Source organism: Biomphalaria glabrata, chromosome 8, assembly GCF_947242115.1.
Source record: "Biomphalaria glabrata chromosome 8, xgBioGlab47.1, whole genome shotgun sequence".
Lineage (NCBI taxonomy): Eukaryota > Metazoa > Mollusca > Gastropoda > Planorbidae > Biomphalaria > Biomphalaria glabrata.
This window is the reverse complement of record NC_074718.1, coordinates 5,569,682-5,595,428: the sequence shown is the minus strand read 5'-3', so window position 1 is coordinate 5,595,428 and position 25,747 is coordinate 5,569,682. Positions and strand designations below refer to the sequence as shown.

Here is a 25,747-nt window from a genome sequence, read left to right as displayed (position 1 = left end):
GAAATACTTGAAAGACTGCTCAATACATGGCCTGATGAGTGCAGGCCTACCGGCCATTTCACAGCCAGGGAAACCACAGCCCATCAGAGGCACACGGACACAGAAATATCTGGACTCGAACTCCTAATGAGCACATTCCATAGACTATCATAATATTGACTCATCCTTCTCTAAGACATCATTAAGAGTCCAGGTAAACAGACTCTCCCCCACACTGCAGCAGCCTCATTCTCTGTCAATCAAAAAGAGATGATTTTCTTTTTGTTTGCTTGTTTTGTAGAGGCCAGGATGAGAAAATCAATGAAATCAACAAGGGAGAAAACTGAATTGACAATCAGGTGTCCGATCTTATTATTCCAGAATCCTATCTATTAGGTATGTGTATGTATGTAGACCTGTACTACATTGCTACCCATGCTAAAAGAGTAACACCATTAGTAAAATCTCTAAACTTAAGAGACACTTCAGGACAGAAGACTCAAAGTGAAAGTAGCAATACAACATAAAACACTGAACAATAACTTAAAACACAAACAAATAAAATACTCAGATAAACATAGAAGACACAATTTCTTCCACTTGTTTGGAGAAGCATATCCATTATTCTCTAGTGCCACTAAAGCATGGAACGGGTTGCCTAAATTAGCCAGGAAAAAAACACCTAATTAACACGCACGTCTAGATTAACACATGGACGTGTGTATTTTATTTTTTTCTTATTTGAAGAAACGTCTGTAATTTATAAGATAAACGCTCGCAATGTGTGACCACATTTCTCCAAGAACTCTGAACCTAGATGCCCCTATCTGATGTCAGACACTGTGGGATTCCTACCTCTAGATCGAGTAACTCACTAATGAGTTGAAGTACGCCTCAAAATATGATCTATATCGTACTCGGGGAATGGGTACAGCTTCAAACCTGATTAACCTATGTAACTGATTAGGTAAGGCTATTATTATTAGACCTCTCTCATCAGACTCATTGATTAGACTACATTGGTTATTCCTTGAAATAGATTATACCGGAGACCAGGGGAACAAGCTGAGGTTTCTAAAGACAAGTGATGATAATAGTTAATAGTTTTCTTCATACAACTAGAACCATGGGGGGGGGGGGGATATAATTTATTTTACGAAATAATCGTTTTTTTTTTCTTCTTCTGTTGTTGTTTTTAGAGTATTTATAAAAATGGTGTTTTTAAGTAGTTATAAAATGAATTTTAGAAATCACCCATTCGAATTCGATTTATGAAAGAGAAACTATTCGTGGAGTTTCACAAGGCTCCTGCACCAAGTTTTCATTAGTTTAGCACCACATCAATTCCCAAGCTTACAGTACTTGACTGAAGAGAGAGACTGGTTTTATACATAGATAGACTTTTTTTTAAATGTGCTTCAAACTAACATTCCTAATTAATGGAGAAACTCAATTTTCAACTAATTTCTTTTTTTTTTTAAAATAATCTAATTGATTCAACGTTTCAACATCTATTTTTTTTTTTTTTTAATTGAAAAAAAAAATATACATCTGTTCGATCAATAATTACGCATTTGACATTGCTCTCGCCAGCCTGTCCACATATCATGTAAACTAACGCTTGATTCGTTCTATTGAAACTTTGTCTTATGCTCGATGTGTTCCACCGGTACGGCTCATTAATTGAATTCAGCGTGAACCGAACAGAAGAAGGCGGGTGGGGAGAGAGGGGGGGGGGTAAGTTGCGCCAGCACGCCATCGATCAAACCATCGCTTTGTAATGTCATTAGTGGAAAATAAACTCTCAGTGTGTGTGTGTGTGTGTGTGTGTATATAGGTGTATGCGCTTGAGCCTTGAATGGACATACGCGTCTAAACACAAACACACACAACGCTAAACAGAAGGAGTAAGGAATTGAGAACTGACCTACTAATAAATCGTATATTGGTTGAGAGACTGATCACCTAGTAGAAAATCAACATATACCTAATCACAAGGTTTTTTTTTTAGGATGGGAAGTGGGGATAAAGCACGCGCATAAAGGGAGATTTAAAAAAAAAAAAAAAAAAAACTATATGGGCTTTAACTAGCACAGTTGTTTGGCAACGCCTGGTACGCTGAACCAATAAATGGAAGTATGACGCAGACATTGGGGTATTCTTTGATCTTGTGTGGTATAAATAGATTCAAGCATTTGTGTGTGTGTGTGTGTGCTAATATGTGTACGCTGAGAGTGAGTATTCAGATCTATCCGAATTTGGATCATTCCTCACATTAAAAAGAGACCCGATCTAAAACATTCAACTAGATTATTGTGTTCTACCTATCTAAAGCACTCATGTGTCAAAACTAGACGTGAAACAAATTTTAGAATGGAGTAGGCCATCAACCGCAGACGCTGATAAATTTTTATGTCTAAACTGCTTTTACATATTTGTTTTACAGAACTCAACTGTATTGTTTTTTTTTTTATTATGTGTAAATATTTTCCATCTTAGTTTGTCATAGACACAGTCACCATGAGAGACATTAGATGTGTGGGTTTTTTAGCGGCCCCCGAATGGGGAAAAGACGCTATTAGTTTTGTGCGAAACGTCTGTCCGTCTGACCGTCCGTCCCGTTTAGATCTCGTAAACTAGAAAAGATATTGAAAATCCGACATCACAATATTTTAGACCATTCAAAGTTCTGATGCAACGGCTACTTTTTTTTTTTTCTGAAAGCGAAAAATCTAATTTTTTAAATCAGTTATGCAAGCAATTTTTTTTAAAGAGAAAAAGCTAATTAGTATGCATTATAAATTAGACCTAATTTAAAATGAATAGTGATCTTATAAACTTCATTTTTCTGAACATTTTTTTTATTGCGGAAATTTTTTTTTCTTGAGGATTCGAATAAGAGTTTGAGCCTTTTCAAAACAATTAGATCAATTATAAGACATCAGTTAGGCCAGGGGAGGCGTGGTGGCTGAGCGGTAAAGCGCTTGGCTTCCGAACCGGGGGTCCCGGGTTCGAATCCTGGTGAAGACTGGGATTTTCAACTTTGGAATCTTTGGGCGCCTCTGAGTCCACTCAGCTCTAACATTAGTTGGGGAAAAGTATAGGCGGTTGGTCGTTGTGCTGGCTACATGACACCCTCGCTAACCGTAGGCCACAAAAACAGATGAACTTTACATCATCTGCCCTATAGACCCCAAGGTCTAAAAGGGGAACTAGTTAGGCCAGGTTCACATCTAACTTTACATTCACTTACAGCTATCCTTTGATCTGCGGGACCGTTGGGGCACTACACAAGATCTGTTAACCTTCTTTCTCCATTCTTATCTCTCATTTATCTTTGATATAATTTCATTTGGATGTTCTTTCTGAAAATATTGAAGCCTGCCTGGGTGGACCTCTTCGGGGGCCGATTTTGAGTTTGTGTTTCCACACAAACTGTCTTTTGTAACCTTGTTTTTTTATTGTTCTATTGTTTCTTCTTTCGAAGATATTTGAAAACAAAAAAGTGTTGACAATGTTTCAGATATAGACAGTATAGTTAAACAGGAATGATTTTAGTTTTTACAGAAGGCGACCATTTCGTACAGATCTGGTAAAGCTTTGGAGCATCTGGCCAATGCATTGTGAGTGAATAGAAGACATGCTTCGCATATTCGTTAATTGACTGATAAGTCTTAAACATTTCTTGTCCTTTTGAGAGCCCTAGAATGTGCTGATGAACAAGTAAATCTTGATGTTTGGTCAACGAGTGGTGTTTATACTCTGACCACAAGCAGTCAAGTTACATCTCATGGAGTACACACACACACCTGCAACTTTCTCCTCACTTCTTGATCCTTTGACTAACTCTAACGGGAGAAGTCGTTCTCATAAGTTAGCCATGTTGAACGTAATATTCTAAGTGAAGTATTACACAGCTGTAGTAGCTGAAGAAGCATTTGAAATAAAAACTATGCACTTTCTAAAAATTAAATCACAAAGGAATCTTTTAACTATAGTGAAGAACATAAAGTAGGCACCAAGTCCACAGCGGGCAATTTCGATGCAGACTTTTAAAAAAAAAAACAAATGACCACACAAGAAGCTGCCACCGAAATCTTCTTTATCTCTATTCCATACCCCCAATTTCAGGATGAAGTCGCAGTGACCCGACCCAGAATCTCTGGAAATGAATAGAAAATATTTATTTTCTGGAAAAGGATTCGATAATGTCCTAATATCGTTTGCACTGGCTAAATGTCTAAGAGAAGACGTCTTATCGATCAGTGGACTGATGTGTGGTCGCTGATGAGATTAGAGATGGATAGTTTCACCATATTTAACTGTACGGCCCAGCTTTGGATGGGGAAAAGAGGTAATATTGACATGATATAACAAAAATTACTATTTGTTTAGTGTTGGAAAAAAAAAATCATTTAGAGAGAGAATGATGAGCTAACGGGAATGTATCGGAATGTAAATTGGGGGGAAAACGTGGAGATCTCGCACTGTAGCATGCAGAATATTTGTTCAATCTTTCTGTTACTGTCATTCCCACTGTATTTTGTTTCATTTGCTCAGCAGTCCAAATCCAGACACTTAGAAATAAATCGTTCTTAAAGAACATCCGTGATGAATACTTAATGTAGGACTTTAAACTGTGTGGTTTTTTGGTCATATGGATAGTGTTGTGTCCACCAGTGCTCTGTGCATCAATGAAAGCGTGAGGGAGTTTGTGTTACTCACGAACTTGTAGGCGTGTAATAGATCACATAACGTTACACACAAATCCACGTCTAAGGTGCATTCACAAGAACTCTAACAGACCTTTGCGACCGTCCTGAACATTACGAAACTGAAGGAAATAAATGAGGATATTGGTCGACTTCTGTAATCTTGTTAGAGCCCGTAAAAGTATTGAAATTAAAAAAAAAGGGGACAGACGTTTTCATCTTGTTTTAGCAATAGTTTATAGCGATTCGCATACAATAGGCCTACTTTATTTGAACAAACAGAAAGATTCAATGCTGCACCAATGAACGATAAAGAAGATGGTGACAATAACGGTTCAAAAGTTCGTAATGAGCGACAGACAAGATGGCGCTTGCCTTTTTTTTTTTTAATGATATGTACGAATGTGCACGCATAGTTAATAAATTAAAAAAAAAGAGACCTAGCGGGATAAACTGACATACAATGAAGAATTGTATATACATGGTGGAGTGAAATAAACTAGGGAACGTTCTCAAACGTGATGCCACAAGGTAAGAGTTCAAAGCCACCACGCAGCAGCACAGACACATGTATGATGTATCTAGACCTATCATTGTCTACGATTCTGAAGACGAGTGCAGCATTTGGGTAAATGTTCCTTGGTGATAATGTAACAAGATGTCTTGCTGACATACAGAAACTGTTGCGCCACGACACCATTTCCAAACTTCCACTATGAATGTAACAACATTAGAGAGCAAGAAGTTACCGTCTCATCTTTGCTGTGTATAATTCACAGGACGCATTGACATCTCCCCTCACCCAAACCTAATGTATGTCTCTAGTCTAAAACCATCATTATCCTTTATTAGTGACACGAAGGCAAGGTGTCCTATCATTATGTACATGTAGTAGACTTGCTTTGACAAGACTTTTATGCCAGGTTAAGCTGCCCTGCGGCTACAGCCGTCAATTACTTCAACGGAGAAAGCTGGAGAATGTCAGAGACGATCTTTTAACAGGTAGAGCTAGGCTTTATTTTCTTGAAAAAAAAATTTTTTTTTCAGACTTAGCGGGATTTGTGTATGTTTTAATTGGTGCTAGTAGTGGGAAAAGAGAGAAAGGGGCGGGAGAGAGAGCGAGAAACAAAACAAAAAAAAAAAAAAAACATAGAACCACAGGAAGAGAAAAAGAGAGACAGAGAAGGGAATACGTAGACCTCAATGTGATATTTCAGCGCCACTGTGTAGCTTGTATTAAAGAAACCAAGTCACTAAAGACTCAGATCAGCTTGACGATATATATTTAGAGGACTAAAAAATAATAATGACTATAACACTAGCTTAACTTGACAAGGAAGACCACTCAAACAGGGTCATCAAACTGGTTTCAGCAAGTCTACGTTTTGAAACGTGTTGGACTTAGCCCCATTCTAAAACCCTGATTTATTACTTAAAACTTTTCTCATAAACATTTCTACATTGAGAAAATAAAACAAACAAAAAAAAATGCCCCCCTTACAATGTACAAGCAATACTTAAATAAAGCAATATAAAAACATTGAATAGAATTTACATTTCAGTTTTTGTTTAAAAAAAACACACAAAAAAAAAAAAAAAGAAATTTACATTATGGCCAACGACAAATAAACTAGAAGACAATGAAAAAGAGGAAATCCATTTTTTGTCAGTGAATGAAAAGAAACGGGCGAAACTTGCTAGACGGTGATCAAACGATTTGAAGAAAAAAAGATAATTGAATTGAAACATTTGTGTAGAGAAGCCAATGGGAAAATGTTTGATTATAACACGACGCGTGTTAGTGAGTACATGTAGAATATGGGAAATATCTTTCACTGTATACAATGAACGTAAACTTAAACTCATTGCCTTCAGATTGAAACACAATTATTCTTTATGTTTATATAGACAGGTGAACTGGTCCTACATGTCCGTGCTGTAACAAATGGTTTCGAGTCTCCACAACCTCTATCAGATTTTGTTTCTGATCTAATAGAATAAACATAACAATGTACAGTTCAGACCAAATCAAAAGCGGAAGAGAAAAACAAAGCAGTTTGAATGAAGTTTGAAATACAATCTACATTTGGTTGTGTTCAAAGATTTAAAAAAAAAAAAAAAAGACTGCAGGAAGCACAAGCTGATTTTACAAAGCTTAGATCAACTCGCTCTGTCTGGTCCAAAATGTGTAGAGCTATTTCAAGTTGAAATCTCGCACAATTATTTCTCACCTGATAAAAAAAAATCAGATTAAATATTTAATAATAATAATAATCTTTAATGTCCGTAAGGAATTTGTCTTACAATTTGTGCATTACACCAAACAAAACATTATAATTAAAACAATTATTGCTAGTCTCGATCTATTACGAATATAATCACATGACTGATTCCAAACTAATTGATATAATTGCAATCAACATATTCTCTGTATTTGAATTTGCAAAATATTTCTTCATGCCTTTCTTGTTTATTTGTGTTTTTAAATCAAGTTATTAAAAATGGCTTGCATGTACGTGCATAAAGTTTGCATTTTTGTTGTATTCAGGTGTCATACTTCCAGCTCAATCTCCTCAACTTATAATCAGCCCCAGGAAGCGTAAGGGCAACAAGAGCAAGCTTCGTCAAACAGGCAACACCTGCTACCTGAATATAGCTAGTTCATGAAACTGTAACACTGAGTCCGTGGTTTCGCAATAGCCCAACCTGGAGGGAACTCAATGGACCCCACGAAGGTTCTCCATTTAATAATATTTTTACCAATTGTTTTTTGTTTAGCGCTATTTCATGCTTTTAGCTTTCTCAATAGGCTATGATCCTATCACTTGTCTGGACCAGTTGGGAAAGTGAAAAGGAAGGGGGGGGGGAAGAAAGGGATATATAGGTGTATTTTACCTAATTGGTTTTTAAAAGCATTTTTTTTAAAGGGGCGGGAGGAGGGGATCGACCTGAATTCGAACTTGTGGCTCACGCTTCCTCGGGCCGACATGCTAACCACCCTGCTAGTGAGGTACTTATTATTAGAGAAGATTGTATAGTTATATATTGTTTATTACAATTTAGAGCGGCGACCTATAAAGGGGACTAATTCAGCTTTTACCACTACTTCAATCAAGCAACATTTCTTTCCCTTGGTTGAGATATCAAATAAAATAATTTATTACCAATAGTTAATTAATTAATTGGTTGATTTTTTTAAATTGATTATTGTGCTGTCAGGTAAAAAAAAATAATTGTGCAAAATGTCAAGCTTGATCCGAGATTGAGTGTTGGGGAAATAGCGTGTACGAACGTTTTGACAGAGTGAATTGATATAAGCTTTGTAAAAGAATTACTCTATGGATGCCAGACATATTGTTAATAGAGGAAGATTCAGCTGCATCGCAAATAAACATTACATCATGGAATAACAAAGTTTAAGAACCGCTGCAAAGAGTCAACGCGAAAAAAAAAAAAAAAAAGAAGCTGATGCTTTTGATTTGGGTGGTTACCATGTGATACAATCAGAATCTAAGACAGAAGATCTCGTCCAACTAAGTCTTCGTGTATGTAGTGCCCTTAGAGACTAACACAGGACAGATGCAAGGAATGTCAACAAATGACTTGTTCATAACTCAGCTTCCCCAAGCCAAACCACTTCATTTAATTAGAACAAAACACAAAATACATCAATAATGACTTTCCAATGAGCAAGGAAGCAAGTCACTAATCTGACGCCTAAACGCTGGAGAGTAAATCCTACATAAAACTTAGTTTAGATTTGTACTTTATAATGCCCTAGTGGTATAAGACTTGTAGGATAGACTAAGTTAAGTTCCAACAATGTAGAAGTGATAAATACGTGAATTAGATGATGTTTTGTTTTAGTAATATGCCTTATGTTTTGTCACTTGTAAAAGTCGACTAGAATATCTATATAAGAAAGAAAAATATGAACCGATTTGTTGGTAAGAGTGCTAATATGCACAAGCTAATGCACACATGCAACAAACAAATATTAAACCCAGATGTGTCTACAAATACTCCACAGCAATACACGCTGACTGTTGCTGCAGCAAATAGTGAATCTTCCAGATGTGTGCTATAATACAAGAAAGTTTCATGTGTATATGAGTTCCAATAATACTGCCAGAGCCTCAAAGCAAGAACATGGGAAAAGTCTACAACGAAATGGACAAACAGAAATAATTGAAGAGATATTAACATGGTTCTATAAATAAGACATTGTAGGGGCGGGGTGACAGCAGCTAAGTAATCTACATTCAGTGACCCTTTCAGCTTCCCACGCTGGCAACGAATGGCTACAAAAACGCAAAAGAAGTCGTGCAACTTGCTTCTTTGGAGTCATATGTTCTTCTTCTCCAGGGCGCATGGTGAAGACTGAAAGGAAATCCCTAAGCTCTAGACTTATATCCAATGAATAAACCAATATAAAATATATAAAATAAACCAATGTTTGTAACGTGTGAGAGCCATGTACGAGCCTCTAACACACACACATGAAAATAACATTGAACGATAAGAACTTCAGGAATATAAAAGACGCCCCTAACTCTAATGGGTACCTGACATAGACATATGTTTGGGAAGTAACGGGGAGGTTGGTCGTTGCCCTGGCCACACGACACTTCAAGTCCGCCAACCAAACAAATGAGCTTTGCCTCGTCTGTACGGGTAAATCACAAGGTCTGAAAATGATGCCTTAACCTTGCTTCTGTTAGACGAAGAATGACATGCTTTGACTTGCGCAGTTAGAGAATACGGATATTTTTCTTCTTCATCGCAGCTATTTATTAAGTCTTGAACTAACCACACACAAAAAAAAAACATTTCTGTGACGTTCTGATAAACTATCAACAAAACCAAATAATAAAAAGTTTTCAGAATAACAATACCCCAAGACATATTGATCCCAAACTGAATATCAGATAAGAGAAAACCACAAATATAAACCCAAACATGTTTCAAATGAAGGCATTTCGTTTCAGGGCTATCCAGATGGCGAAGGCAATAAACTCTTGGAGCCATAATGTCAACACGCTAAGATCAGGGTTTTAACTTCCGCCCATTGTACCCAACCATGCTATCAAGACAAGGCCAACCAGTACCATATGTACACATTCTTCAGAGGACAGGCCGTTTAGAAATAGAAAATAACTATTTAAACATTTACTTCAATGATAAATGTATAGAGGCTTCGATTATTTCTTGTTAAATTTAGATTAACCTCCTGTAAATAGCATCTAAACAGTAACTAAGTCAAGGAACTTGAACCACAACAGAATCTAGGCGTTCATATTGAAATCTGTAGCATCAGTTTTGAAATAACAAAGTTTAAAATAAAATTTCTTTCATTTCTTGAATTAAAAACTCCCCTCTCTTCCCCCCCCCCTCTTTTTTTTTTTTTTAAAGATAAGATATAAATGGGAGATAATCACACAAGGCACATTCTTGTTAATTCATTCAGGAATAGCAACATTCATTCAGGCCTAAGAAAAAAACATATTTCTAGCCACGTCTCTAGATGTAAATAAATCTAGTTTCAGGACAGCTGAAAGTTCATCCTTTTAAATATGATTATAGACTCTTTAAAAAAAATACACCTTATAGTGTCACTTAGAAAAAAAAATCTTTTACTCTAAGCTTGAAAAACTAACATTATAAAGCAACAATTACATTTGTTGTCTTTACACTAAACTACTGCTATTTTAAGCAATCAGAAACATCATTGGCAAGCTGACTAATTCTAAATAGAATGAAAGTGTTACTATTAAGAAACAGAGTTACTGAGGAGAACAATAAATACACAACAGTTTTGTTGAATATGAGGTGTCCTAGAGATAAAGTTTAGGTAACTAGGTTATGTTCAACACAACAGAATCAGATATGCTAATCAGGGGAATCTACAGGGTCAAACTATCAGAAGGTAAGACTCTACTACAAACAACTCAAGAGTACTGTAAATATACATTCCTAACTGCTAAAGTATGTACCTACTTCCTTATATATATAGTTATCTTATAAACAATAGACTATGAAAAACTTGATGTTTGTATTTTATATGTAGATGTTTATCTAGGTACTAATTGAAAACTATTGATCACAAGAACTAATAATCCTTATTTTGACAGTAATAATACAAAGTATGTATTTCATACAAAAATGTGTGTTCTACTTATTACAAGCTGAAGCAAAATGTATTACTATGTCATAACTTTCAGCCCAAAAGATTTTAAGGAAATAGATAGATATAGATATATAGATACACTGCAAAGTCTGAAGAGATCAAATTAATATTTTACGAATTCAAACACTAATTTTTAAATGAGTTATTAAATAGAATGCTATTAATATTCTCAACATATTATAAGAAAAAAATATTTAAATAGCTACTATTTAATAAATAAACTAACAGGTATAATATATATATAATAAAAAAAAATTGAAAATCAATTTTTAGGAAATATGTATAATTTTAGTTAGATGATTATAGCTAAGGCTTACATATATGCATATTGAGTTAACATTTAAGTTAAAAATGTTTTTACGCAAAGCATTTACTGTGTACAATAAATTAAGGAATTTAAATTTTCAATGCTGTTTGTTATACATTAAAACTATTATGGTTGAATCTGGTTAATTGGACCACCATTTCATTTGACCAGCTGCTAAATTAGATCTATTCCCAAAGTACTGGGAAAAAATCTTAATATATATAATATATATACGGTTCAATCTGGTTAATCAAACCAAAACTATAGCATCCCAATGTGGTCAGATTAAACAGATTTGCATGTAATATCTATTCAGAAAAATATTTTAGTCTGATGTTAGAAACAATCTTTCAAATTGTTTGCAAGTTATTAGAAAATGATCCCATTCCCATGACTATTACATTTATATTTTACATCTACTATTTATATATAACAACAAAGTGAGCAATACATTATATAATTTCCCCCCTCCCCCCCCCCCAAAATAAAACATTTAAAGTTGTTTCTAAGGACAGCCCAAGTTATATCTACTATTATAAATTACAAAAGATTATAACAGCATATAATGAAATTATTCTGTTACAATCTTTTAATATATATATATATATATATATATATATATATATATATATATATATATATATATATTATATATATATATATATGTTGAGTGTATATTACTTCTATTTATAAATTCAAACAAAAAATCAAATACTATTTACTGGAATCCATCATTATTGCCTTAATATTTTAAAACCTATGCACCAATATTGTAATTTTTTTTTTTAAATTATAGTTTAACAGAACCTTTAGAATGAACTACAGATGAAGTAGGAACATAGGCTGTAAATTCTTGATTTTAGTTTGACCATTGAAACCATTCAAAACTATTTATTATGGAACACTCTTGCCCTAACACTAGATTCAGATATAATATCTCTACAAACTAGATTATGTTATTCTTTATAATGGTTTCATTTTACTGTGCAACCATTGCAAACTTCTAATTATAACTAATATTAAGGCAACAATATTATAATCTCTGATTTTATCACTGGAGGGCTACTTAAAACATATATGTATATTATATATATATATATATATAGAGAGAGAGAGAGAGATTATAGATTAAGATCTAAAATCTAGTATAGGTCTGGTACTAGTCCGCAGTCTAGACTAGTATATAAAGTCCGCAGTTGACCATTTATGAACACAAACCTACGTACAATTATAACTTTTGAACCCGTAAAGCTAGGATCATAAATTTTGATGTTTTTGGAAAGCAATTTTTATCCTCCTTCATTCTATTTATGCATTTATTGGTATAGGATATATTTTTTTGGTGCAACTACCTAATCTACATTTAAAAACACAAAGTAGAACTGTAGTAGATAGACCTAGAAAGTATATAGACATAGTAGTTCTACTGTACATCTAGATACTGACTCTATATAATATATATATATATATATATTATATATATATAATGTACTCTAAATATCTACATCTAAATAAAGATAATAAGATAATTAGATATCTAGATCTATATATTATATTTTATCTACACTCTAGTTAGTCTGTCTCGTTACTAGATATATATTCCTACTATATACATATATATATCTATCTATATATATATATATATATATATATACACCTAGTATTCTAGATAGATAATAAGATAGATCTAGCAGCAATCTAGCTAATTTCCAGCTAGACTATTCTCTACATCTATACTATTAGAATCTAGTATTATTACAATTATATAAATATAATCTTGATCTAGACAACTAGTCTAACTAATTCTAATCTCTAGATTCTAGACTAATAGATTCTAAATCTAGATCTAGACTATTCTAGATTCTAGATATATAATTATAATATAAGATTCTGATTATTATAGATTATACTTATCATTTATGATATACTTATACTTTTATAGTAATACTTACTAATACTACTAGACTCTACTGCTCTAGATTAGATCTAAATCTAGGAATCTAGATTATATTAATTATTATATCTAGAACAATGTAAAAATATTGTCAAATCTGGATTATTCTTGATATAGAATCTAGATGTAGTCTAGAGTCTAAGTCTAGGACTCTAGATAGATCTATCTAGATTTAGTAGATTAGATCTCTAAACGTCTAAAGTCTAAACTTAAAACTACTCTAAACTCTAATCACTAATCTCTAGTAGTCTAGACTCTAGTCTCTAGATAAAATTACCCAGTCACAAAATTAATCGTCAATTACTAGATCTAGATCTAAACTTAAACTTTAAACCCTGCAGAAAAAAAAAAGCTAGATCTAATGCTTACTGTGATAATTGAAATAGGAGTTTCATCATTAAGTAAACATCCACTTCGTTGCACGTGTGTATCTCCACAGATATCAGAAAGGTCAGGTTTGATTTGGTTTGGTGTCAAAAGACTCTGTTGTTGACCGTTTCGCTCCAATGGCTGGTCTAACACAGAAGATCGTCCATTTCGGAAATAATAAAGCCCCGCAGCTACCGTGTGGGAAAATACTATCCCCATTATCACATTTGGCTCACATGAGAAATGATTAGGTTATCCAAGAATTACTATGACGTGGAACAATGCAAAAACATAGTTAATGCCACATGCTTGACATAATCCTTAATTTAGACACCGCGATGCACTGGAACGTCAGGTACCATCGTAAACAAGCGCCCTCCGATAACATACGAAGGGAAATAACTCTCAATTCAAAGGCGCTCCGCTTCGTACGTGCTATGAGAGATTGCTGAAGTAAGAAAAAGAAAACTCGCGGCACTTCGTCTAAGCTGAAGGGAAAAAAATCAATGGGCTCTAGAATACATTTTGGGCTACTCTGTTGTTGCCTTTTTTTTATGTTTACTTCTGTTAACCACAAACTAGATTACATTTGACGTCTTAATTCTAGTTTAGTTAATGTAAATTCAGATAGCTTACTACAGTGTATCAATCATAACAATAACATAGATCTATCGTCTAGTTCTTGAATGAAAAGGACCGGAAATACTATTCGTAACTCCTCACTGCTTTAGAGAGTATTTTCGCGTCACCATCTTAACATCTAGATCTAGATTGAATATAGATTTATCTAGATCCAGATCTTCTTTATAAGTGAAAATAAATCATCACATGATCACTGTATTACTTTTCAGTAAAAAAAAAAAAGCACAAACAGTACTTCTCCGCAAGACTTATCTTAGAACTTACATATTAAAACCACACAAACTCGGACTGCCAGCACGCGTAATTGATTGAGAATGCATTCTTTACAAACTAGCGGAAGTAATAAGGTTTATAGAAATGTAATCGATTTCTTTTGGCTGAAACAAAACGTGGTAACTAGAGCGTGTAATAACCTACATAGATCCGCTTATTCAGCCAAGTTTCAAGGCTCACAGTCATGAGCATAACTTTGAGCCTCAAACTAATTGACTTAAATTGCAATATGGTTATAGTACGAGAACTGCATATTATTTACTATTACCTGCAATATTATTAGCCTATAATAAGTATGTAGTTTAAATCATTATTAGTATTTTGTCAAAGTTGTACATTTGCCAAATGAGCGAGTCTGTGTCTATTCACAAATTGAAAGATAAAAAAAATAATAGAAGACCACTTATAGAGTAAGGTTCTTCTTTCAGACCTTTATGGTCTATATGGCAGATGATGCAAAGCCATCTGTTTCTAGCTTACGGTTAACGAGGGTGTCCTGTGGCCATTACAACGACCAACCGCCTTTACTTTTCCCCAACTGTCAGCTGGGTCGACTAGGGGCAGCCAACGATCCCCAAATTAAAAATCCCAATCTTCACCACTCAACCACCGCCCCTCCTGTATAAATGAGCACTTAGAGGTCAACATAAAGCAAGGATGGCGAGCACACCCAGAAACAGACACAAATGTTGAAAACTTTGCAACCTTTTACCGTGCAAGTGAATGTTTATAAAATATTTGACATGTTTCGGATGTTCCTTCAGAGTTGAAGATAATTTACTTCCAAACTTCTTGCTGTGGGCCCCGCACTTTCATAGGCCCCGCGCTAATTCCAGGTGTAAAATATTTAAATTAAAACATTACAACTTATATATAATAACAGGTTTTGTGCTGCTTCCTGATTTTCCATGGGCTAGTGGAAATCTCTTGCAATTACAAAATAGACCCAAAAGTTCTGGAAATCTCCTGAAATTAAAAATATCCTGAAAACTCATACTAATCTTCTGAAAAATAGACAAAATTGTCTATTTGTGGTGCCAATCCTACGCGCGATAAAAAAAAAGGCATTGTCAGCTTTCATTTAATAAAAATTTATTGTAAATACGAATGTATTTTCTAATACGAAATCTTAATGTTGACATTATGCTTATCCCTACCCAGACTAGGCCCTGCGCAATCCTTTTTGCATAGGGCCCCGCAATAGCTACGACCGGCCCTGCTTATGTAAATCCAGCACAGCATGTTAGCTACATATCGTCTGCTGCACAGCTTTGTGACGTCTCATTTGGTAGAACGCAAGGACACAGTAATGAAGGTAAATATTATTAGATAATTCTGTTTCATGTAGATAGTTCGCTTATTAGATAATTCTATTTATTATAGGTTATTAAATTATCAGTCTTTTTTTTTATAGATTAATACATTTTTTAGATAATTATATTTATTATAGATTATTAAAGTAATGGATAATACTATTTCTTGTACATTAAATTATTGGACTTCTTTTTTTTTCCCTTGTGTATAATTAAAGGCAAATGATTTGAAAGAAACTATTGGGGGTGTGATGAACTTGATCAGGAACAAATGGACAACAGAACGCAGTAATGACAGGGGCCATGTAATAGTTATAGTTATAGTCTAGTTTTAAATAACACGCGCCTAATAGCTATCATCCTCTAGCGCAGCGGTTCTCAACCTTTTAAGCTCGGCGACCCCTTTTTACAATTTCTCACTTTGCCGCGACCCCCCCCCCCACACACACACACACAGCAATAGAAGAATAGACCAAAACAATCCATTTTTTTGATGGTCTTAGGCGACCCCTGGCAAATCGTCAATCGACCCCCAAAGGGGTCGCGACCCACAGGTTGAGAACTCCTGCTCTAGCGGCTCGAACTTGGTCCACCGGAACATCTCACTGATCCAGTTAATTGCTCTTAATGTCCGTCTTTGAGCTCTGCCAGTTGACATCTCACACCGGCTCAGTGTGGCTGACACTTACATAGAGACACGCGAAATGCCTGTCCTCGCGTGGCCAAATCCTCTGTGACTTAAGGAGGGTGGTCTATGCTCGTCAGCACCTAGGATTGATTAACCTCAAAGGACTGGACATTTTTCTGATGGAAATATTAGTTGACGGTTAAGGCTGCACTTTTTTTTTTTTTTACGACGAATAAACATAATGAGGACACCGCGATGATTTTAACAAAGTGTCAACAAACATAACATTGCCTATATTTCGTTTTGTACGTTCCTCAAAGTTTAGAACTAATATGTGTTCCGCTAAGTTTCCATGATGCATTCCAGTGCTTTATATAAAGGAATCATCGCTTGCCCAGAAGGTCCCTCTCCTGGTCTTGCCAGCGTGATCCGGGAACAGCCAGGCATTAAACTTGGTAGGCCCACCACACGCGCGTGTAGCTGCGTCATTTTTTCCCCACATTTTACTTATTTCGTTACATTTGTGATTAATTGAAAATATATAGTAAAATAAAAGTTCCCTTTTCAGGATATGCGGTCTATAGGGCATATGATGTTAAAGTCATCTGTTTCTGTGGCCAACTGTTAAAGAGCAGGGTGCCATGTTGTCGGCACAACGACTAACTTCCTTTACTTTCCCTAACCAAAGTCAGGCACCCATTACAGCTGGGTGGACTCAGGGGCACCCTCAAATTTCCAAAGTTCAAAATTCCAGTCTTTACGGAGATTCGAACCCAGGACCCTAGGTTCTCATGCCAAGCACTTAATGGACAGGGTTTGAACCCGGGAACAAGGGAGTAACCGAACGACAGTCCACCGCGGTCATGTGGTATGCGCTCCAAACTGTCGACACAGTGGTCCAGGATGCAAACCCCGCCCCAGTGCTATTCCCTGCCGTATTTGCTGACACAATTCAATTCATGAATACATTGTTCATATTATGTCAATGTAATCTGTAACAGGTATTATTTTTTACAAAGCTTATATCAACTCACTCTGTCTGGTAAAAAGTTTGTACACGTTATTTCTCCCACATCCAATCTCGGATCAAGCCGAAATTTCTTTTATATGACAACACATGAATAAAAAAAATAACAATTAGTTATTTGACTATTGGTAATAAATTGTGCCCAACCTGTGACCGCAGCTGTGCTTCAACAATTGGCCTCTTTGGTCACACAAGAAGTTGCAATGGTAAAAGATCGTCTCTCGAGACATAAAATGCCACAAATTGGTATTTCGAACAAAGGAAAGAAATTGTTAATGACAGAAGTGGTGGTATATGGTGAATTAGTTCCCTTTATAGGTCGTCGTCTGAGCCTTAGTGAGCACAAACCTGATAAAATAGGACGAGACTATAAAAACTAGATAACTATACAATCTTTCTTATTCATAAGTTCTCCACTAGCAGAGTGGTTACCGTATTGGCTTTGAAGCCTAAGATGACTTGAGCCATAAGTTCGAATTCAGGTCGTTCCCAATTTTTTTTTTTTAAATGCTTTTTATTGTTAGTCTAGATCTATTACAAATTTAATTGAATGACTGATCCAAACTAATTGATAAAAGTACGCTAAATATAAGCTTTGTTTGTTGTTTTTAAAGTAGGCCTTTTTTTTTCTGGTTTTCATTCCAGTAGTGACGTATATAATTTGTATCGTTAGGTTTATGATTTATATGGTTGAGAATGTTAAGAGACAAGCAAATGTGTTAGCATGAATGGATACACACATATAACATTCCCACATTCTCAGCACACACACACTCACATACGTAAAGACATATATTTTATGGCTTATAGGCCTACACATAGACATTTCAGCTCTGGCTGAGAACAAATCCTGCCTAATAGCCTTTATTTGTGTACACCTGGAAATGCCTACGCACGCACGCCTGTTAGGACCGCGTCGAACTTACCGTACGCCTCCATTCTTCAGACGATCATAAAACTATGTTCCCTTGTCCCGTGCTAAGTGTGGTTCAATCAGATATCATTGTGAACTTGATCTATGCAGACGTTCTCAAAACAAGCTTGAGAGAGTGTTCAGACCAACAAGACAGTTCTAAATCTATATACGCGAACAATGACCTCAAGCCGATAGAAATAAATAGATCTAGGAGTAAATATTTGTAGGAGATATTGATCGTGTTTTGAGCAGAAAATCGTCAAATACATTATTTATTCCGGTGGACAGTGCACTTTTTATCAGCAGGCGACAATGGATCTCATTCACACCAATCGTAAACAAACAACATTTAGCCACGTGAAAATATTGATAAAACAATGAAAAACAACGAAAAAAAAAAGTATCACGTGATAGCCTGTGTGTATTACGTAATTTGCATAGAAGAGATAGAGAATCACGTGGCTAAATGTTGTTTGTTTACGATTGGTGAACTGAGGTCCATTCCTAAACTAGTGTTTTGAAGAAGGGCACGTGAAAAATTGGGAAATTATTTAGTTCTGGGGATTTTCACAATAAAGTAAAAGTAAATAAAGTAAAGTAGCAATCATACATAAAACACTGAACCATAATCTTCAAATACAAAAACAAAACCTAATAAAATACTCTGAAAGACACAAAGATAAAGGCACATTCCTCGTACCATATGCTAGGACAAATTTGTACAAATACTCCTTCATCCCTAGTGCTATTAGAGCATGGAATGGGTTGCCTGAGCTAGATAGGAAAACCAGTGACTTGGCAGAATTTAAGTCATTGGTTAATATGCATGACTAAAATGCATGACGCGTAGGACGTAATCATCTTTTTTTTTTGAAGTAACGTCTGTATTATATAAGATAAGAAGATAATTTAACAAGGTCTAGGATGCTTAATTAAACTTCCATGTTGCCAACTAAATTTTTTTTAAAATGAGCTGCACGCGAATGAGCTTAGACAATGTTATTTTGCAGAGCTAAAAATGGCAACAACAACAAATTATCATGATTATTATGTAACTTTTAAACATCATAGCTTATGAACACTTTCTTCTGAAACAGTGCCTTGCTGTTGTAGAGATTGTGTCTGACATTTATTCAGGAAGGGGTTAGTGTGTCTTGTACGGGCGTATTTCCACTAATGCCTTAGGCATAGGCTAACTAGGCAGCCGCCTAGGGCCTCCGATTGGTAGCCTCGCACATGACTCAAAACAAATTTTCTTTTTAAAATAATTTGGGAAACATGAGCCCAGTATTATTGTTGGAGGACACTAGGAATGAAATAAATTATTTGTTTGCTGTTTTAATTTTTATTTTGCTATATTATTTGGGGCCACCAAATTCACTTCGCCTAGGGCCTCCAATTATCTAGAGTCGGCCCTGTCAGTTATGAAAGTTATTTCAAGTTTTAAAAGTTAAAATATAATACGTCTTCAGCGGTTGTCTACCTTCAGTTCGCAAGGTGGGCAAAGAAAGCGCTTCAGGGACACCCTCAAAGCTTCTCTGAAGGCGTTCAGCATAGACCCTGGCACCTGGGAGACAGAGGCACATGACAGAGCAGCATGGCTTCGCGCTGTGAAAACTGGCGCACAGGTTGCTGAGGAAAAAAGAATAACGCTGGCAGAAGAAAAACGTCAGAAAAGAAAAGCAAGACAAACGACACTAGCTCCAGCTGGAATAACCTGCCCAGTGTGCGGCCGAACATTCCGGGCTCACATAGGTTTCACCAGCCACATGAGGAGACATAAAACCCCAGTGCAAAGCCCTCAGCCCCCTGGATGACAAAGTGGTCATCATCGAACCACGATGGACGAACTATATAAACCTTCAGTTTGATGGTACAAGTCAACGACCGTAGACAACAACTACACCTAATGGTAAGGAAAGAATAGAACAGGTCTAGAAGAGTAAGAGATATATGTAGCCAGCACAACGACCAGCTCTATGCATACAGTATTATGTGTATACTTCCCACGGCTAATATCGAATATCGTCAGCTTAGAAAAAAGGATTAGAAAATACAGACGCCTCACGGCCTTTGAACATGTTTAAAGAAATCGTATTTTAAGAATGAAGCATCCACGTTATGCCGCCATTGTTTGAGTTTCTTATTACATCGTCTGCTGGATGACGTCAGCGTAGAAATTCCCCAGGGCTAGCTTTAAAACAGCTTAAGATCTGGCTGATTTGTCGTGTGTGTGTGTGTGTTTCACTATGTGGGGGAAAAAAGTTGACCCATATATCATTGTTTGTGGGGGAGGAGGGGGAAAATCGCTGGAAAGCACCCTGAACCATATAATGAGAATATTTCCTGTCTTATCGAGTTCAAGAATTTTCCATAGTGTGGAAGCATGCTAATTGCATTGACGTTGTCGCAACAGAGAGCACATTGGATTAATGGCGACGACTTTAAAAAAAAAAACCTAAAATAACAAGCATTTTTTCTCACACACTTGTATATGTCTAGATCAAGGTTTTTACGATCGAACCGTTAAACTTTTGGTAATCGAGCGGCCCCTGTTGTAATATTGAAGCTGTTGGGGAATAGAAGCAATCAATACCGACACTTCGTTTTTAATTAGACCGTGAAGGAATGAGGTCAACCTTGGGAAGGGGTGTCAGGGATTGGCGATCGCTTCAAGGCGGAAGGGAGGGTGGGTGGACGGGGCGACGAAGTTAAGTGGAACTTAGACAACCGTGCTAAAAACATATAACAAAAGCAGCCATGTTCATATCGATTCCGTCGAATTAATGGCGTCTCAGTCCTACGGTCTAAACCGGTTCGATTATTTACTTAATGGATATTTCTAGTAATCGATAGAATTGAGTAAAAAAAAAATTTCAACGACTTTATATGTTGCATGTTATATATAGAATAGAATAGAAAGGACAGAAATCATATGGTATATCTTCTAATAGGCTGTACAATAATAATAAGGTTTATCTTCGAGTCCGAAAATCAACGAGGACTGCAGTATTTACCGTGGCTACGCAGCCCCAGATGCGACCTACATATTTTGCCACTTCCAATGCAGACATAACCATTTTCCGCTGGTGGTATGATATTTTTAATAGGCTGTACAATAATAATAAGGCTTGTCTTCGAGTCCGGAGATTAATGAGGACTGCAGTATTTACCGTGGCTACGCAGCCCCAGCTGCGACCTACATACTTTGCCACATCCAGTGCAGACACATAACTATTGTCTGCCGGTAGTCAGCGAAGTATCTTTCCTGGATTATATTATAGATGTATTATAATACTATAATGTATTATATAACATAAGAAGAATCAATCCTGAAAACATATAAATAAATAAAGATCTAGAACAAAGATATTATTTTGATTTGTAAACAACACAACGGAACAATATAACTTCCACATTTTTGACTGCATACAGAAACCAAGCTTGGAGTTCAGTGACTCTTTTTTTTCATTTAGGGCAGTGATGCCCAAACTACGACCAGTGAGCCATATCCGGCCCGTGGATCAGTGCTATACTGCTCCTATAATGTACTGCTCTAATTGTACATTGAAGCCGCGGATGTATTGACGATGCTGTTCGTGTTTGGGATATTTAAATTACTCTAAAGTCGACATTTTTGTACATTATTGATTTAGGGCGAAACGTCGAATATATTTTTATTGGGACTGCAACAATATTTAATAAGCCCTACCAAGTGAAGGATATCTTTTGTTAATTTTTTAAAAAATATAATATAGATATCTATCTATATAGATATAGGTAGATTGTAGATTCGTAGATACATAAGATAGATAGATAGATAGACACACAGACAGACAGACATACAGACAGATAGATAGATAGATAGATAGATAGATAGATAGATAGATAGATAGATAGATAGATAGATAGATAGATAGATAGATAGATAGATAGATAGATAGATAGATAGATCTGTGAAGCTGTGCGTGCATGAAAGTGTGTGTATATGTGACATCGGAAACTCGAAAGTTCGTTTAAAAAAAAACTCAAGGAAACTATCTCAGAGGTCAATGAAAACTAGACTTCAGATCATTTGCCTTAACAAGAAAAACCTTTTAACAGCTTCGGACTGATGTAGTCTGGGGAATCGGTAGTAGACTCGAACTGATGTAGTCTGGGGACTCGGTAGTAGACTCGAACTGATGTAGTCTGGGGACTCGGTAGTAGACTCGAACTGATGTAGTCTGGGGACTCGGTAGTAGACTCGAACTGATGTAGTCTGGGGACTCGGTAGTAGACTCGAACTGATGTAGTCTGGGGACTCGGTAGTAGACTCGAACTGATGTAGTCTGGGGACTCGGTAGTAGACTCGAACTGATGTAGTCTGGGGACTCGGTAGTAGACTCGAACTGATGTAGTCTGGGGACTCGGTAGTAGACTCGAACTGATGTAGTCTGGGGATTCGGTAGTAGACTCGAACTGATGTAGTCTGGGGACTCGGTAGTAGACTCGAACTGATGTAGTCTGGGGACTCGGTAGTAGACTCGAACTGATGTAGTCTGGGGACTCGGTAGTAGACTCGAACTGATGTAGTCTGGGTGAATGTGGTGGAGGAGGCTAAATGAAAATTAAGCTTAAAATTTAAACACGCAAAAATACGATAAGGAACAAATATTTTTATATAAAGTAGATAAAAGACGAAACTTCTTTTTAACTTTATGATGATAGTTAAACGGATTTTTTAAAATGGTTGTTTTTGTTTTTTAATGTCAATTTTAGTAAATTGGAAGGAGTTCATCACCACTCAGAAGCTCTCTCACAAGTTTAGCCCATAAGTTCTGGACATTGGCTTCAAACGAAATGTAAACGTAACCCAGATGTACTGAAAGAGATAGACTTTAAAAAAAATAATTCCCCACATGACGCAATAACACGGTTTAACTAAACAAAAATACTCTCTCCCCATGTCACTTCCGGTCATGTGACATGATCAATGAGATGACCTTCCTTTGTGTTTTCTCGTCTGAGATTTTTTTTTTTAAGCATACATATTAACTAATCTCACTTTCAATCAGGTAATTTATAATCTCCACTGACCACTGGGAAGGGCAGGAAGACTGTAACTGAAGACAAAATATTATTACACCGTCTCTTCGTCTGGAGAAAAGTGATAATTTTTGGCAGGTGAACATCACAAATATGTCAGAGTGTGACAGAACTGACGAGGGACCAGACTAGCCAGGAACTAGGGTTTGAAAGAACTACCTAAGGATAAGAATTTGAAAGGGATTGCTAACGTCAAGGGTTTTAAAGAATTCACTAAGCATAAATATTTGAAAGGACTTGACAGGGTCAGGGGTTTAAAAGAACTCACAAAGGACCAGAATCAGGGGCGGATTTAAGTAAGAAGAGGTACTTAGCCTACACTTTTTCAAAAGTTTTAATAAAAAAACAACAATGTACTTATATCTAAATGCATACCATATTTTAGAAGAAAAAATAGAGTACTTGTAAATTTAATGTAATTTTTCTTCTTTTATAAAACAAGATTACAAAGAAAGTTAATGATATCACACAAACTCAGATGCGACCCCCGTCGAATTCGCCCATGGACCAGGAATATTCAAGCTATTTTTCTAAATATATCTAGATGTTTTGAAAATAAATGTGTAAAAATCGAAGACCGGTCGCAAAACTTGAAATTTGGATATTTATATTTATCTCTGTTTTGGTGACACCACGTCGCCAGGCTCTGTCAAGTAGCCACACGAAATTCGGTCCTAAAAGACAAGGGTTTGAAAGGAATCACGAGAGTTAGGTTTAATACTTATAACAAAACCCAAGGAGACACGTGATTTCCTGGAAATCAAGTGTCAGACTAGCAGACGATGGATTTGATATCGGCCATGCTAAAGAGATCGGCAGAAACTTTTGGAGCCTGCTAGCTGCATCAATGTGACTAATAGGTTATTTCAAAAAATCTTTTATTGTCATCGGTTATTAATTAATATGCAAAATTTTAACTTGATCCGAAGGCAGACGCGGGAGAACAAACGTTAAATAAGGGAAATAACGCCACATATACAGCCACATTTCTCAGTAGCATTTTCTCCCTTAATTCGGCAGCATACAAAATAACGAATTACCAATAATTAATTAACGAATTGGGTTAGTTGTTTTTTTTTTAAATCGATTCATGTTTTGTCAGGTGCAATGAATCATTATGTTTAACGTGGTAACTAAAATCTATGCGACGAATGAAAGAACTGAGTTGCTTGACTAAGTGAACCTTTTTTTGTTTTTTTTAAAGCAAAATGTAATTGTTAAAAAAAATATTTAATTATATAAAAAAGCAAAATGTAATTGTTAAAAAAAAAATATAATTATATAAAAAAGCAAAATGTAATTGTTAAAAAAAAATTATAATTATATAAAAAAGCAAAATGTAATTGTTAAAAAAAATAAATTATAATTATATAAAAAAGCAAAATGTAATTGTTATAAAAAAATATAATTATATAAAAAAGCAAAATGTAATTGTTATAAAAAAATATAATTATATAAAAAAGCAAAATGTAATTGTTAAAAAAAAAATTATAATTATATAAAAAAGCAAAATGTAATTGTTAAAAAAAAATTATAATTATATAAAAAAGCAAAATGTAATTGTTAAAAAAAAATTATAATTATATAAAAAAGCAAAATGTAATTGCTAAAAAAAAATTATAATTATATAAAAAAGCAAAATGTAATTGTTAAAAAAGATTATAATTATATAAAAAAGCAAAATGTAATTAAAATTTTTGTTACAAATAGCGAAACAAGATAAAGAATTTGAGGTTGAAATCACAAAAAGCTAGCCCTCTTTCACTATTTGAAGATATAAGCTGACCACAAGGGTGGCTGTTTGTTTTTTTTTTTGTTGTTTTTTTTTTCTTTGTTTTTTTTTTGCTGGAAAACTGAAAACATCTGGCAGATTCTCGATTTGAACGGCTTCGTGACGTCATTTCCTTCTAACGATGACACGGACAAGCGTAAATATTTTTGAGGCTTCAGAGAGAACCCGACACCGTGATTTAAAAATAGTCAAGAGAAGAAGGGGCGAGGACTCTACGAGATTTCCATCTTAAGTGGTTGACGTCATTAGCTGGGTCAGTGGTTCAATATAAGATTAATATTAGACTGCGAGTGATCAGACATACGTAAGATTAAACTTGTCTTGGTTTTGGATAATAATTTATCTATTTTTTTTAGAAAATATCGGTCTCTGTTGTGTTTTAACGATAGGCCTTAATTAGGCTTACATCAATAAACTATTGATATACACAAAAAGATGTTTTTTTACAAGACCTACAATGTCGTACTCTGTCCGTCGAGAAAAAAGTTTAAACATGTTTTTTCTCCCATTTTTCGTTATCGGATCAAATTTGAAATTTTGCATAATGATTCATTGCACCT

The 25,747-nt window shown here is 35.4% G+C and overlaps 1 protein-coding gene across 6 annotated transcripts in view; it reads right to left on the bottom strand.

Annotated features, from left to right (window-relative positions):
- The window catches only part of LOC106057313 (uncharacterized), a 217,775-nt gene that overhangs the window by 106,560 nt on the left and 85,468 nt on the right, over positions 1 to 25,747 (bottom strand). For 3 of the 6 annotated variants that reach the window (XM_056038433.1, XM_056038432.1, XM_056038434.1), the window contains exon 1: positions 13,509 to 14,373. The exons of 2 other annotated variants lie outside the window; for them this stretch is intronic. In XM_056038433.1, coding sequence (XP_055894408.1) covers positions 13,509 to 13,727 — 219 coding nt within the window. In that variant the 5' untranslated portion in view covers positions 13,728 to 14,373. Of the gene's footprint in view, positions 1 to 13,508; positions 14,374 to 14,414; positions 14,480 to 25,747 lie in introns of those variants that run through there. One more of the 6 variants, XM_056038437.1, reaches the window with a different exon arrangement.